The following is a 16,112-nucleotide window of genomic DNA, read 5'->3' on the forward strand; positions in this document are numbered from 1 at the left end:
ATATGTATAAAACAAATGTTAAAAACAGCCGCTTAAACTTCGTTTAACCACTGCAAAGTTCTCAACCAACCCCAAAATAAATAGTATATTTGTAAGAAAAACTTATCAACGAGAAAAGACAAGGGTCAAATGTGTAGAGTTTTTATAAGTGCTTACTCTCCCATACAGAGACAACAGTTCTTCTACACTGATTACCACTACAGCAGCACTCTACATTTAGTTTTGCATTGTTGCCTTGTTTCACCAATCTGATTTGTGTTTAGACAACTACACTGATGGTAAACTATAGCTTGAGCGAAGTAAGTGGCTCACGAAACTCCCTAAACGTTGGAATTTATACTTGGCCGCAGAGACGGGTCACTATTGTAGACTATCGGACACGGTGTCCACCTATCCCGTGGGACTCTAACACCCCCTTTCCCTCACTCACCCATTTTTAGGTCAAGCTTGGGCAGCGCATGCGCCTCTTTGCGAGGCATGCTGTATTTGAAGTATGGACTTGAAGCTCCACCCACTCTCTGCCCATATTTGTCATTGTCTTGTGTCATTGTCCTTCATAAATGCTGGCTTCTGATTAGTTAATAAGTTTGTTAGTCCCTCTTAGTACTGCCTTGTTTTGATTTGTGACCTCACATGAGGATTGTCCCTTTTACTTCAGTTGTTACATGGTACATCTTATTTAGCAAGAGGATCCCGTTCAGGCTCCTCACCCACGCACACAAGGCTCTGCATGACCTGGGCCCCAAGTACCTCAACGACCGCCTGACCTTTTACACGCCCACCCGCCAGCTACAATCAACCAGCCTCGCCCTCGCCGCCGTACCACGCATCCGCAGAGCCACCGCCGGAGGCAGATCCTTCTCCTACCTGGCAGCCAAGACCTGGAACTCCCTCCCCATCCACCTACGGCTGACCCAGGACCATCTCTCCTTTAGGAAGCAACTCAAGACCTGGCTGTTCGAGCAGTAGCGGACCCCCCTCCCCCAGCGCCTTGAGACCCTTCCGGGTGAGTAGCACGCTTTACAAATGCTATGATTGATTGATTTAGTTTGTAAGTACTGCAGGCACGAAACTCTTTCCTGCAACATTCAGTACGCCATGCGCGCTTTCACTTTCCAAGCAGCCCGGGACAATGGCGGCCGCTTGTTTGAAATGCAATAGGTCTGGCATTTACAAGAGTTTGAGATATTGGCATTGTAAATGACAATGCCTTTTATGTATGTGTTACTTATAAAAACATAAATAAAAGACATTGTTATTTACAATGACAAAAGCTCAAACTCTCGTAAATGGAGACCTATTGCATTGCAAATGCTTGTTCTATCTTTTGGAAGCAATATTTAAGAAATCTTGATTGTAATTTTCTTTTAAAATCAACTCAATTATAATGCGATCCCAGGCCCTTAAGAGGAGTTGGGCCCGTAGGCCGGTGCCTGCTTGGTAATCGGGACCTGCCTCCTGACCCGACAGGTGGCGCCGCCGCCCAGCCCTCGGGGTTGCACTCGTCTCCCTCAAGCAGGAGTGCGTCACAGGGAGAGCAGCACGCAGCACGCTCAGCTATCACTGCCTGGCACACATCCCACATAGCCCCTCTCACGGCGTCGCCCCTACTACGTGACGTCGTTTGAGAATTTATCGGATTCCCGGCCTGCAGCACGGAAGGAGATTCGAGCGGAGCAGACTCCAAGAAACTTCTTAGCGACCCATGCTGACCGACCGCGGCAGGCTGTTTTATTTACCAGCTGAAGTTCACTGTGACTCTGAGACTGGTAAGTCACAAATTCATAACCGTCTGGCGATATTTCAAAATGTTTTTGAGAGAACGGGCGGAGTTGGGAGGGTGGGGGACTACGGCAGGGCACAGCGCCATGCCATGCAGATGAGGGTGCACTTCTGCTTCGTGCACACTGGAAAAGGTTATGCCAGGTAAATGCATGTCAGACGCCACCTAGCGGCGAAGCAGTATGTTGCTCCCTTCCTTACTGAGGGCGTGTGCCCTTTGAAATGGCAGCAGAGGGTTCCAGTCACGGAATTCCACAACATTGTGAGCGGCTCGAAAGGAAGGCCAGGCTCCGTCGCAAATCAGAATCGGGGGACATCATTTGAACAGCTCTTCCTTGTGTGAGTTATGCACGCTCTCCAGCGCGAGCTCGAGCTCAGAGTTTGCCATTTATTGAATAGCACGTTTATGCAGTCCATTGCATGGTCTGATCACTTTTGTAATGCACCGTTTGCTACCTCTTGTATTTTGTTGGTTCACGATTGTCACTTTTGTACTTTGTTGGCTCACGATTGTCATTTTTGCTTCACTTAATGTAACGTTTGCTTTTGTATTTTGTGCATTGTAATGGTCTCATGTATCAGTTCTGTTCCTATTGTGAAGCGCTCTGACACCTTCGGGTAAAGTCCGCGCTATATAAAAACACATAAAAACACATAAATAAGTGCTGAGTGCGCTTGGAACAAACCGGGACTATGTGCCTGGTTGCTTCATTACTGTCGTGACTCCACTGTGAAAGTTAAGCTGCATCGAATGCATTTGAGAATCAAGGTTGTTCCATGTGCTTTTCATCATGGCAACAAAGAAAGTCCTTAACTGTGTTGTTTCTGCACCCTGTAGCAGAGTAAAACGTCTGTGCTGGAAAGGCATGGCCTTTTAAAGGTCGGGGTTTTCTCTGATAGTTGTTCCCCCCTATTATTTATAAGGGCAAAAGGTTAATCTTCTTGCTGCAAATTATGTTTTCCATGCAATGCATATTTTCAAAACGCTTTGTTTTTCCACAAGGATCCTTTTGTTACAGGATCTTCTGCCACACAGCACCTGGCCCCCAGGGGTGGGGTATTTTAAATAACACAGGTTTGAAACCACTTGACAGTGGGGCTTCATTTCTTGTGTCTGAGAGTTTCCAGGCTATAATAAAAATGTCAAGATAACTCAGGATAATGTTCTTTGTGGAAGGAGATAAGTGCTTAGTGACAGTTTACACTTCTTGTAAAGTAGAGCAGAGGGTTAATGTTCCTGCTGCAAAGAACATGAACGTTTGGTCTCAGATTAGAAGTGCCCATTACCCTTTTACAGGGTTGTGTAAGGAATATTGCACCATAATCCTCTGCTACTTTTTACCTCAAAACTGTGAATGATCTGACTGGTCTGTTAGCTCTGTTTTTAGTGTGTTTTTTCATTTGCTATTTTGAGCAGATGGCAGGTGTTGCACTCGGTCTAGGCTGCATATACACATTTATGAGTTTTTCACGCAAACTGGGAACACCCACGCAACACCCTTGGACTGCCTTCCCAGGGCGGAGTAATGCAACTAAGTGATTTGTACAGCTTTGCGTTACTCCGGATTTAAAAAGCCACTCGGCCCACTCAAAGTACAATGTGTGTCTTCATAAATCTCATTTTTTAGTTGCGCAGCTCTAGCACCACGTTGCGCGGTGCAAGAGCGACACAACTGGGCTCATAAATATGGCCCATGGACTAATAGTACAGTGCTTATTTTATAAGGCAAGTGACAATCTGTTGCATCCAGTTAATATTTTCTTTTGTATTTAACTGCGCAATGCGTGTCTGCATATGTGCACAGAACTTTAATAAACTACTGTCTCTGTAGATTTGTCTTTTGTTGAATATCATGGTTACACATTTGTCTAACAGTACGATCAGGTGAAAAGGGCACTAGGTTAGTGCCCTTCCTTTTCCAGTGCTTTGCAGCAGTTTCAAGATTTTCTATGAGTTTCTTGTTGCTCAAATGGGTGTAAATGTATTTTTTTTTTTTTAAAACCTTTATTTTAGCATTCAGTAGAAATACAAGCATGGGCCTACAACCGCTGGGGCCGGCCGCTTGACAAATTAGAATTTGTTGATATCACAATACGACACAGCTCATCAGCCGACAACCCAAAGGTCCGGCAGCGATTCAGAGTAAAACTTGTATTGGAATGCATAGCTGGATTTCAGGATAAGTCAGAGGTTTCATTTTATATTATACTAGCAGCCCGCCCCAGCGTTGCCCGGGGCAGAAGGGGGCTGGGGGCAGCATTTCAGGCTTGCGTGCACTCCCGCCCCGGTCCCCGGTCCCCGCCCACCACGACATTGTCTGTGTCCCGGACAATGTCGTGGCGGGCGGGGGCCGGGGCGGGAGTGCACGCAATCCTGAAATGCTGCCCCCAGACCCTGAGCCTTACCGCAGTTGTTCTGGGCCAACTTCCCGCACCGGCTCCCTCCCGTCCCGTGTCCCGGAGCCTTACCTGAGCCGCCGCTTCTCCCCGAGCTCCTCACTTCACCGCCACTCCTCCTCGTCATCACGTATGTTGCGGCCAGCGCTACGTCGTGGCCGTCAGCGTTGCGGCCGGCTCTACTTTCAGGGCACTACTTTTTTTTTAAAGTTATATTTTTAAATTTACGTTTTTTTTTATTTTCTATAGCCTATGTCCATCTGCACACCCTGAGGATTACAACAATGTATTGGGTGTGGGGATTGGCGCTGTGGTTCCCGAATTTACCTTGCCAAAAGGTTTGTGTACTCTTTTTATAATAGTAGTATAGATAAGAGAGGATCAGGTGCCATACAATCAAACAGGAGAATGCGGGGGCAGGGTGAGAAACAGGATATACATGTAATGACCACTATAATGGAGATTTGGCGCCAGAGCAAATAGGTCGGTACAAAAGAACACACAATATACATCTCCATGTTGCGCCAATACTCGAGGCCTGCCTGCCCATAAATCAGGATATCATAAAAGCAAAAGCATGAAGCACAAGCATACGATAAGAATCCAAATGATTCGTAGCTATACTGACCCTACGAGAAAGAAAGAGAAAGAAGAAAGGCCATAGAAAATAAAAAAGGCAAAATAAAAAAAAAACTCCATCCCCCCACCCTGCACCCCTGCAAATGGCTACAGCCTAACCCCACTAGCAGCGTGCCTGTCGCCCCTAACAACTAAAACCCCAAATGGAAGGAAAAAGAAGAACATAGGAGGGCATATCCATGTGGGCTCCCAGCCACTTTAGACCCCCCGCCTGAAACAGCCACCCCCTATCACTAAAAGACAAACTTATGACAGCAATGTAGAGAAATTAGAGGGTACCGTGAGACACCGCCCAGCCTCTTAGAGCAAACAGTTGCAGGTCCAACACTTGTAAAAGCCATGCCAACCCATCCCGATCCAGCCTATCTCAACCTTGGCCCTTCCGAACGAAAACACGAACCCCTTCCAGCGAGACCCAAAGGCACGCAAAGAAGCAATAAAGAAGAAAAGAGTCAGCAGAAATCAGCCCATGGCTACCAGCAGGCAGTGAGTCCTCAGGAACTGTAGATGCAGACGAACTCTCCCTCCGAGGTGAACAGTCCCAATGTATCTTGAACAGGAGTCGTAGCGTCGCCAGGAAAGGAGAAGATGACCACAAAATGGATGGAAAGTCACAGACAAAAGTCTCCGGGAGGGGAACGCCTGACGATATCTCCAACGCCGGTAGTGGTGGAAAGTTCAGCAATACCATGCCATCCTCGGAAACACCGTCCACCAGGGCACCATCCGATGGTTCCAGTACTCGTTTCTTCACGGGGTTCTCGCACGGAGTCAAAATGGCCGCGTTTTGAATGGCTGCAGAATCCCGTTTCAACAATAAGGCCGGGCCCGGTTCCACCAGGAGTATTTCAGATAGGCACGTGTCCAATTTGCTCAACAAAGAATCCACATGTGAGCGGAATGCCCAAAGTTCTGCCAGTATTAACCTCAGCGATGGCTTATGCACAGTTCGATCCATATTGTCGTGCTCGATATCAATCACTATCACCTCCCCGGGTGAATCCGGCATCCTAGGGGGGGACAGACAGGATCTCGAACGTGCAAATGCAAAGGGTGACCAGTCTTTGTTCGCAACCACGGTCAACCCAGTTAAGGCCGCAGGCCGGTGGCCCCGAACCACCGAACCCCGGCGGGCGGGAACCGGGTCCGCGGGACGGGGGCCCCCACCTGCAGCCAGCAGCACGCAGACTCACTCCTTCGTCGATACTGAGCAATGAAAACGGACGCCACCAAATCTGGGCTGAAACAAAGTCTCCACTCCCGTCGACCGGGCCCAGCCTGAGTCTCCTGGCCGATGTTGTTGCACTACAGCCCGGCTGTGAAAGTACTCCAGGCCCCGGCTTCAACGCTGGAGCAGGCCGCAAACTTAAACTCAATGCAACTCCGTCAAACAAGCCGATAAAAGTTTCCGGATTTCACCATCGGAGTGCGGGACAGTTCCTGCACACAGAGACTAGGCGTTAAGTCAGGATAACATGCAGGATATCGCGGCGGGTTACGAGGGTCGACGGAGCCGGGAGCCTAAGCAGCCATCTTGCTTGCTGACAAGGCTCCTCCAAATGGGTGTAGATGTTGAGATTTATCTGTTTCCCTGGATTTCATTGCTTTAATTTAGTCGTGAGAAAGTGTCACTTTAAGTGTCACACATTTGTTGTTGAATGTCACTCATAACTGCAATGGATCTGTGAAAATGCCACACATAAGCAATATGAAACCTTGGCAGCTGTGGTCAGGGCTATTTGGTGTCGAAATGATACTGGTAGAGCCTTCCTGTGAAAGATGCTTGAATATTTTATGTAATATACCGGGCCCTGCAGGAAACGAGGCCTGCTTTGACTAACAAAAATTGACAAAGCCAATAGGTCTTGCTGATACAAGAGTGTTGTGCCACTCGTATATTTTCAGGAACCTGTTGATGTTGTATTTACTTACAACGTATTATTTCAGCTGAGCTCGTGCTCAGCTATTCTGTAAAGCCCTTTTATGAAGTTGTTATTGTTTATTTTGACATCCATGACCCGTGCTGCCTCCATGAGAGTCCTCAGATGGCTGTTCACACTGGAGGCAGGCTGGACGTGGACTCCGTTTCCTGAATTGTAAATCTGAATTAAATGAACTGCAACTTACCTGACAGTCTAGTAGTTCTTGCAACATTTGGCTACGAGCTTCTGTAGCCTACACCGGCCTCATTTTATCCATTACCGAATCTTCAAAGGATCTAGCTCATGGTGGGTGTGTTTGCTGCTGATATCCTTCCGTTGGCGATCAATGCTTTTTGACTTAAGCCTAAGTGGGTGAGTGGCAGCGACTCTTTGCTCTGCACAGTGCCAAGGTGGTGTTGCACATCTTTACTCTGTACCTCGCAGCGCGCCACCCTTCTGGAGCGTGCTTTCCCTCGAGCCTGCACATGAGTCTAGACGGCACTCTTCACGCTCGCTTCACACTAGCTGTCATACTAAATTGGGAAGAGATTTCAGAGGAATTCAGGTTAGGGTGACCAACTGGCATGGGTGAGAATTCAGGACAGGGAGTGTAAAAATTCAGGACAAAGGGTCAAAATTCAGGACAAAATTCAGGACGGAGGGTCAAAATTCAGGACAAACATTCGGGACGAAAATTCGTGACAAAAGGCAGGTTTTAGTGAAACTACAAATTAGGTTGTGCAATAGTATGTAAGTAAATAGACAACAAAAGTAAATACAAGTCAAAATAAGTTTATATTAGGTTAAAAAAGTAGTACAGAACACTAAGCAAAATTTGGCCACGGAAATAACAGATTTTTGACACAGGTAATATTAGTTTTGGTGCTAGTGTTTGAAATTATATTTTTTCTCAGAACTAGCACACTTCAGAAGTTCTTTGTTCTTAAGAGCCAATCGATAAAAGTCAGCACACAAATGCTTCATGTTCGCCTGGATCTGCAATTCTGCCTTAACAAGATCCACATCACACCTATTTCGTGTGTCAGTCCAGGTGAACATTAGCTGAGAAAAAATCCTTTCAGTGGGTGCATTACTGCCTGGCAAGCTAAGTATTAATGATATTATTTTTTTTATGTTAGGGACATCACACGGCAACTTTGATAGAATATTCAGCCATTTCTGCGCACATGGCAAGTCTGTGCCTGCCACAGCTCGCATAGCGGGAACAATTACACTGTACTCGTTAAATAAATGTTGCAGTTCCAAATGCTTGGTCAAGTGAACTGCATCAGCAGCCTTGCAGAGCTGCTGGAAAGTGAGAGGTTCTCTTAAGCAGCATGGTTCTATTGCTGCCAAATAATGGCTCTCTGAAAAATCAAACCATTTTTCCAAGTACTTTAAGGAGCGCTCCAAAATTTTCAAAAAATCGCCCTTCATGCTTGCGCTCAACTCTGAATCATGGGACACTAAATAGCTGTGCACTTCGAAACCAAAGAACAGATTCTCCACTCTGTCCTTTAAGTTGTTCCTTAATATTTTGAAGATGCCTGGTACTTCTGGGGCACTCAGCTCATCCTTCTCCAGCTGCAGGATACAAGTGTTAAAAATTACCAAAATGTTGTGCACAAAAAAAAGATAAACCTCGCCTTGTGACATAGTGGCCTCCCCACTTTCAAGTCCTAGAAAATCCCATATTGCTCTGGGTGTTTTTTCGGGCCCAAGGGATAGGAAATAAGATTTTAGTGCTTCCCAGCACTTCAACAGTCGCGCAATGGCTTGGAACAACGTGAGCCACCGTGTTGGGACATGCCGACACAAAGGCTGCCACTCTAGGTCCACAAAAGCGAAAAACTCTTTCAACTCCGCTGTCCGCTTTGCGGAAGAAGAGAAATGGCTGTAGACTTTTAGAACAAAAGATTCTACATCCATTAAAAGTCCATTAATTGCATGTTTAGCACAGTTATGTAGGATATGGGCAGAACAGTTTGCAGGCAGAATGTCTCCATTTGCTCCCTTCAAGAGCTGGAACACAGAATAATGTCGTCCATAGTTGACACTTGCGTTGTCCCCACAGTATGCCGCAATTTGCTCCATTTTCAAACCATGGTTGTGTAATTTTGTGGTGATCTGCTGTGCAATAGCTGTAGCAGTCTCTGCTGCATCCTCGTAGAAATCCAGCAGAGTGTAGGCCACACCGGAGGTGAAATTAAAGTGCCGCAACAAAAGTGGGTAGAGTTTAATGTTACCTTTGTTTGAGGCATCACTGCAAACAGAAAAATACCCATCTTTTAAGTCTTCTTGTGCTTGCTGCAATGATAGAGGTGCAAGCACATTCACAGTGATGCTTGATGCCTTGGTGCGGCCACAGGATGCTTTCATCGCAATGGAGGAGTCTGGATACATTATTTTGCTTAGCTTGATTCCACAATCCAGGGAGCAGTAGGAGATGTGATGGTTCACAGCATAGTACACCTGAGTCACCTCAGCAGCTGTGACCTAAAATGTAAAAAAAAGAATACACAGAGGTATGAGTACACAAAGAAAATCTCCATTAGTGAAGAAAACAGTAGCCACAATGGCATTTAGAACTGCAAATTTAAACTAAAGTGTCAGCTGGTAACCCAAAAGCAATTATGATGTGCTCTTAATGTAAACAGAATGAGAAACACGCGTGAAAAGCAAACTGACTTGGTAAACACTGCTGCCCATTTAAAGAAAGTAACAGAAAATTGTTAAATGGATCGCCTATTCAGCTTGGGAGTCTTAACCCCTTCGATGCTTGTGACGGAACCATTCCGTCATCAGTCACGGTTGGGCTGTGCTGATGACGGAATGGTTCCGATACAACCACACCCATTTAGATCGGGGCCAGCACAGGAGGAGAATTCCTTTAGCAGCGATGAGGTTAAGAGTGTGGCAAAGCAAGAAGAGTATACATGAATTACATAAAACCTATGTCACATTATGAAGCATGCAATGACTTACTTTGGATATTTCTGGCTGGAAGCTTGGTTGCAGGTAAGATGAAATTGAGGCCATCTTCGCCCTGCCTGAGGCATTTTTCCTATGCTGTGATTCTGCCTCATGGGTTTTGATTTCACGCTCTCCTCCATGGGCAATGGAAAAGTCTTTATTGCAGAGGTTGCACCTGGCCTTGTACACATCTTCTGACACCTTGTGGATGTTGTAGTGTGAAAGTTCCCATTCTGGCCTGTACTTCACAAAGCGCTTTTTTGCTCGTTTCTTGGGTGGCTCTTGCATGGAGTTTGCCTGCGATGTAGAGGTTGCATCCGAATATTGCTCGCTCTCCGATGTGAAGAATTCCTCTGCAGCACCTTCGACGGACTCATAATCCAACATTGTATTTTTTACCTTTAGGTACTCTGTAAAATACCCAACACATTTGCTTGTATATTCATACTGTATTCAATGAAGAAAATAAAACATAACAGGCGCTTACTTTCCCCTCACTCACTGGACTGCCCCCTCACCAATCCTGGCCATAGTGGAATAGAAGGACTTCTATGACGCCCAATAAGTCTTAGAGGCTCCGTCTAACCAGGACGGTTGGTCACCCTAATTCAGGTTGTGGTTGTGGTTACTTCATCACGCACGATAAGCTCAGCGGCCATTTTGGATTGGGAAGTTTTGTGTTAACAGTCTTTCTGTCTGAATTGAGATGTTACTTTATTTCTGCAGTGGCCATATTTAATAAAGAAACATTTTCATATAAATTCATTGCTGTGAACACTCACCATTTGTTTCTGAGCTTTAATGCTGGTTGTAAGTGTAACCCTGCACACTTTAAACAACCTATTCTCAGCAATGAATGTTTGGTATTGCAATTTTTGGTATTTTTTCCATTCATTACATGATAATTTTAAGATCCTGTTCAAATAATTTGGTTCTGATTTCTGTAACCATGGCATTTAGCAGTTTTGCTCAGCTTTCAACATTTCTTTAGAGTCTTGGCAAGCCAGCATTCTGAAAACGATTTAGTTGCAATTGACACTGACAATTTGATACTAAACGTAAAGCAGCAATTTTGTTCAGGCATATAGGCCACGAAACCAGGCCATTTTTGATAACTTGCCTCAAGCCATTTCTCCTGGTGGTTAGTCCGGGGATTCGAATGAAAACTTCAACAAGGCTTAGGAACAAGTTTGCAGAAGAAGATTTAACCTTTTTAAGAGAAAACAAACTGCTGATGAAAGTTTGGAAGAATTCATGTCAGCATTGAGGTGCTTACCATCAACAGACAAATTTGGAGCATCTATTGGCATTTACATAAGAGATCAACTTGTTTATAGCTGTGCTTGCAAAGAAAATACAAGAAGCTAAGAAAATACAAGAGCGTCTATTCAGTTACAGAGACTCCTCATTGTCAGAAGGTATTGATCTGGCTAAAAGCAGTGAATGGTCAATAGTTTCGAGTCATTTTATGTCTTGTTAGAACTACAATCATTCTTTTTCTACGTTTGTTAATTCATTAGGAAATGATGAACAAGATGCCATTGTTATTAAGGACACAAACTTTAAAGGATTACAACGTAATAATAACCTTTTCTGTTTCAGGTGGGGTCTGAATCTCATCTACACCACAATGCACATTGTCCTGCTCTAGGTAATTGCTGCAGAAAATGTAAAACATTGGGTCATTTCTGCAGTTTTTGTAAGTCCAGTAAAACCCAGGTGAAGGTACACAGAATTAAACTGAATGAGCGTGAGAGCACTGTGGATTTATCCAACTTTATTTTGATCCTGTAGGTTTATTTGATTTCCACTAACAAATTGAAAAATCCGGTATGCCAAGTCACGTTAGGTTCTGTATTATCACTTGACATGAGCTGGGATTCAGGTGCACCTATTATGATTTTCTCAGCTCTCCTTAGCATAAGATCAGAGCAAAAAGATCTATTAGTCAAAGATGGCATTATTAAAGCCACTGAATCATCTGAGTGGGTCAGTCTCATTGTGATTGTACGTGAAAAAGATGGAGAAAAACAGGATTTATTAGCTAATATTGGTGAATCGAAATTCTTTACAGTGTTGGATCTCAATTCTGCGTATCACTAAATACAAGTAGATGAGACTTCGCAAGATTTAACAACATTTGCAATGCCGTTTGGAGCATATACGTTTTGCAGCCTCCCGTTTGATCTTGCATCTTCTACAAGTGTTTTTCAGCGTTCTATGGACACCATCTTGGAGGGTGTGTTTGGGTTGCAGGCTTTCCAAGATGATATTCTAAGTCTTTACAAGATTCAATGTTATTCTTGAACAAGTTTTTAACAAATTTAAAGAGTATCGTTTCATTCTTTTCACTTATAAATGCAAGTTTTTGGCCCATTATACTGACTATTTAGGCCATTCCATTAGTGCCAGCGGAATCTCAACCAAGTACTCTTTGGTCAAAGCCATTGAAGATGCTCAACTGCCAAGAGACAAGGATACTTTTGACTCTTTTCTTGGGATTAGTGAATACTATTCACGTTTTGTGCAAGGCTATGCGTTTATAGTTCAACCATTGAGGAACTTGCTTAAAAAAGGAGGGAAGTGTATCTGGTCTGATTCTGTTCAGAAATCTTTTCAGAAGGTGAAGAATATCATTTTATCAGCTCCAGCATTCTCGCTGTTTGTTGCTGGCAGAAAATGTGCCATTTTCATTAGATTCCAGCGATATTGGTCTAGTGGCTGTTTTTTCACAATTTTCCCATGATAAGGAACACACTATTGATTTTGCCTCTTGCAAACTCAGTGATGTTGAATCTAATTACAGTACTATCAAGTGGGAGGCATTGGCCTGCTGTTGGGCAGTGGAGAGATTTAAGACATTTATTTTGGGCTCTCGTTTTGATCACACTGATCACATACCCTTACTTCATCCTTCTTTAATGGTAATAGGTCAGGTAAAACTTCCTCATGGTTAGTCAGAATGCTATCCAAACTACAAGATTTCAAATTTACTTTTAAACATCTACCTGTGGGGGGAATTGATGCCATCGGTGTCCCGACCAAGAGATATATGGGGCCCCTTCTTGGAGTGGGCACACACATGCCAACAGGAGGACAAGAACACCACTGGGAAAATTGCAAACCAATAGACATGATCATCCCTGCCTACAGACGAACATCCTTTAGTCTTTGTAATATTATACATGGCACTAAATCAGATTCGATATGTAGGCATACATAGGCCCTTCATAAGATAAAAGCAAGATGTTATTGTGGTTTCAATTTGTAAAGCGTATGCCAACCATTGACTGGGTGTACAATGTATAATGTGCTCTGGTTTATAATGGAAATGGTGGTGGCATAATCTTTAAATTGTACAGTTATATGGACACACTTCATGTGAAGCTATTAGTGTGTAGAGATGAGAAGTGGCTGGCTACTATGTTAATGCTGTTTGTTTTTTTATTGGAAAAAGTGCCAATAAAAAATATATATATATACCTGTAGGGAAAAGCAACAGAGCTGATTGCCTGTCAAGGTTACTTGTTGTGGATGAGGGTGTGACCACTACTACGGAAAATACATTTGTAATTGCTCTGGTGAAACACATACTTGAAGACAAAGGCATAATGGTGCAGCAGCAAGGGTTGGAGGCTACCCAACAAGTACCCATGTTATGATTTGCATTCAGGTTTATGAAAGATGGATGACCCAAGGAGAGAAATATTGAAGTCCCATTAAGGATTTCTGGTCAGGTGTCAGAAGAACTGTGTGTGATTGATGTGGTTTTATTACGCAATTATGATTGTATTCCCACATCTGCTGTTAGAAATGTTCTCATTAAGGGAGTACACAGTGGATATTTAGGAAGTACACAGTGGACATTTAGGGGTTAGTAGCACCTGTAAAACATCTCAAGCAATTTTTTTGTGGCCTGCCATGGAGATTCAGGTTTCCAAATTTGTTTATGCTTGTCTTGTACTACTTGTCTAGTGTCTGATAAACATTGAAAAGTTCATGAATCTCCAATACACTTGGTCCCATTAACAGAAGAAGCTTAGTAGAACATAGCACTTGACGTTGCTGGTCAATTTGACCTTTTGCCTACAAACAAAAGGTATATGATGGTACTGGTGGATTACTTCCACTTCAGTACTTTTACTTATTCTTTTGTTAAATTCTTGGAAAACATTTTTGATATTGAAGGAGCACATAAAACATTCTTACAGATAATAGCACTCCTTTTACTTCAGCACATATTTAACAACTTTCTTATTACAGACCTCAAGGGTGCTCTCTTTTCACCTTGTTTAAATGATCTGGTAGAACGCATGAGTGTTTTTTAAAAAGAAGGTGAGCACATGGCAATGGGTTTTGTGCTTGAGACCTTAATGAATTGGTCATACCTTTTAACGCCGCACAGTACAACTGGGGTGTTGCCATTCATGATGTATGCAAAAGGTTTCCGAGGTCATCAGATTGTCCCAATTGGGTGAGAGAAGAAGCAAAAGAAAAGACCCAAATGGTCAGTGCTTGGCAAGAGTTGAAGCATTGCATAGTCATGTGAAAGTGAATTTTGACAGAGACTCCGTGTCAAGGATCTGATATTGGCTGTGGGTAATTGTTTTTTAATTAAGAAGCCCACCAGGGTCAGGAAAGGTTACTCAGAGTTTTCTGAGCCGGTATGTATTGAAAAGTTGTCTAATGGCTCTGTGCTGATTAATGACAGAGGTTGGTGGAGCAGAAGGGATGTGGTAATGGTTTCCCCTGAACAGGCAGTCAAAATATAAACTGTTGGAGGCTGTGAAGATAGTTATTCCTGAATAGATACCTCTTGATGGGATACATCACGTGCACATTTATTTCCCAGAAAGGGGGAGGAAAGTTTGTCTCCTAGGGTATCATGTCATTATCATGTTGGTTTGGATGATAAGTCTTTTAACGTAGAAATAGAGGTCAATGTTGGTAATGATGCAAACACATTCAATTCAGGTGCAAGTGACAACACCTCCCACTACTCTAAGTGCAGCGAGGTATATTCAGCCTGGCTATGAGTCACCCAGGAAAGGCAACAAATACCTCACCTCCCTTGTGTCTCTCTAGTGTGAATGCACATCCCTGCTCCTGTCTCTCTGAACCCAGACATGAATACACAAATGGCAGAGGCACACAGGATGGTTAAGCAAGAAGATGCCCCCTTTCTAAAAGTGGCATTTTCAAACACACAACAAAAAAATCATCTTTACTAACATGTATTTTTAAATTTGACTTCAGGAAGCCTAAAATCCACTTCTCTAGCTTGTTTCAATAGAAAGATATGCTTGTAAGATGTTACAAAGCAACTCCCATGTTAGCCTATGAGACAGATAGCCTTTCAATAGTGAAAACGAAATTTGCAGTACTAGACTATCCGGCCATGTCACACATACCAATACATGGCCTACCTGTCCCTTACACTACACCCTGCCCAGGGGGGTACCTCGGGCCTACCCGAGGGGCACCTAACATGTAAGACTAGGGAAGGTTTGGGCCTGGCAAGTGGGTGCATTTGCCAGGTGGATATGGCAGTGAAAACTGTGCGCAGTCACTGCAGTGGCAGGTCTGAGACATCTTCGGAAAGGCTACTTGTGTGGATGGCACAACCAGTGCTGCAAGCCCACTAGTTGCAAAAAACACAGTTGACGGACAGAATGTAGAACAATGTCATACATTCACCCCAGTACAAGGCTCTGGGCCTAAATCCATCGTTTTTTTGCACTCCACACCACCCTGGGTTAGACACTGGCTATATGCAAATCAGCTCTGACCCTGTGCCTCATGGGAACAGTCCAGTCCGAACTACCAAGCCATGTCTTTCCCAGAACGGAATCAAGCATCCAAGGACCGGTTTCTGGCTATCAGCCTTCTTCAGCCTGGATAGCTTGTTCCAGTGGTGTGGAGAGCCTGGGACTCACGTCTGAGTATACCCAGCACACTCGGGGTGAAAATTGCAAAAAACACAGTTGATGGACAGAATGTAGAACAATGTCATACATTCACCCCAGTACAAGGATCTGGGCCAAAATCCATCGTTTTTTTGCACTCTACACCATCCTGGGTTAGACACTGGCTATATGCAAATCAGCTCTGACCCTGTGCCTCATGGGAACAGTCCAGTCCGAACTACCAAGCCATGTGTTTCCCAGAACGGAATCAAGCATCCAAGGACCGGTTTCTGGCTATCAGCCTTCTTCAGCCTGGATAGCTTGTTCCAGTGGTGTGGAGAGCCTGGGACTCACGTCTGAGTATACCCTGCAGACTCGGGGTGAAAATTGCAAAAAACACAGTTGATGGACAGAATGTAGAACAATGTCATACATTCACCCCAGTACAAGGATCTGGGCCTAAATCCATCATATCGTTTTTTTGCACTCCACA

General features: G+C 44.1%; 2 protein-coding genes across 4 annotated transcripts in view; one reads left to right on the forward strand and one right to left on the reverse strand.

Annotated features, from left to right (window-relative positions):
- Positions 1–1,507: 1,507 nt before the first annotated feature.
- The window catches only part of LOC147734624 (uncharacterized), a 104,494-nt gene continuing 89,889 nt past the window's right edge, over positions 1,508–16,112 (forward strand). The window contains exon 1 of one of the 3 annotated variants that reach the window (XM_086952912.1): positions 1,508–1,769. In XM_086952912.1, the coding sequence (XP_086809038.1) occupies positions 1,706–1,769 (64 nt within the window). In that variant the 5' untranslated portion in view covers positions 1,508–1,705. Of the gene's footprint in view, positions 1,770–1,984; positions 2,122–16,112 lie in introns of those variants that run through there. The other 2 variants (XM_086952913.1, XM_086952915.1) reach the window with 2 other exon arrangements.
- LOC147734625 (uncharacterized) lies at positions 7,626–10,111 on the reverse strand. The gene is made up of 2 exons (XM_086953574.1): positions 9,726–10,111; positions 7,626–9,236 (listed from the first exon to the last, which is right to left on the reverse strand). Exons 1-2 carry the CDS (start codon positions 10,098–10,100, stop codon positions 7,626–7,628), a joined length of 1,986 nt encoding a protein of 661 aa, XP_086809700.1. The 5' UTR covers positions 10,101–10,111.

The sequence above is a fragment of the Lissotriton vulgaris genome, chromosome 1_2, assembly GCF_964263255.1.
Source record: "Lissotriton vulgaris chromosome 1_2, aLisVul1.2, whole genome shotgun sequence".
In the NCBI taxonomy this organism is placed as follows: domain Eukaryota; kingdom Metazoa; phylum Chordata; class Amphibia; order Caudata; family Salamandridae; genus Lissotriton; species Lissotriton vulgaris.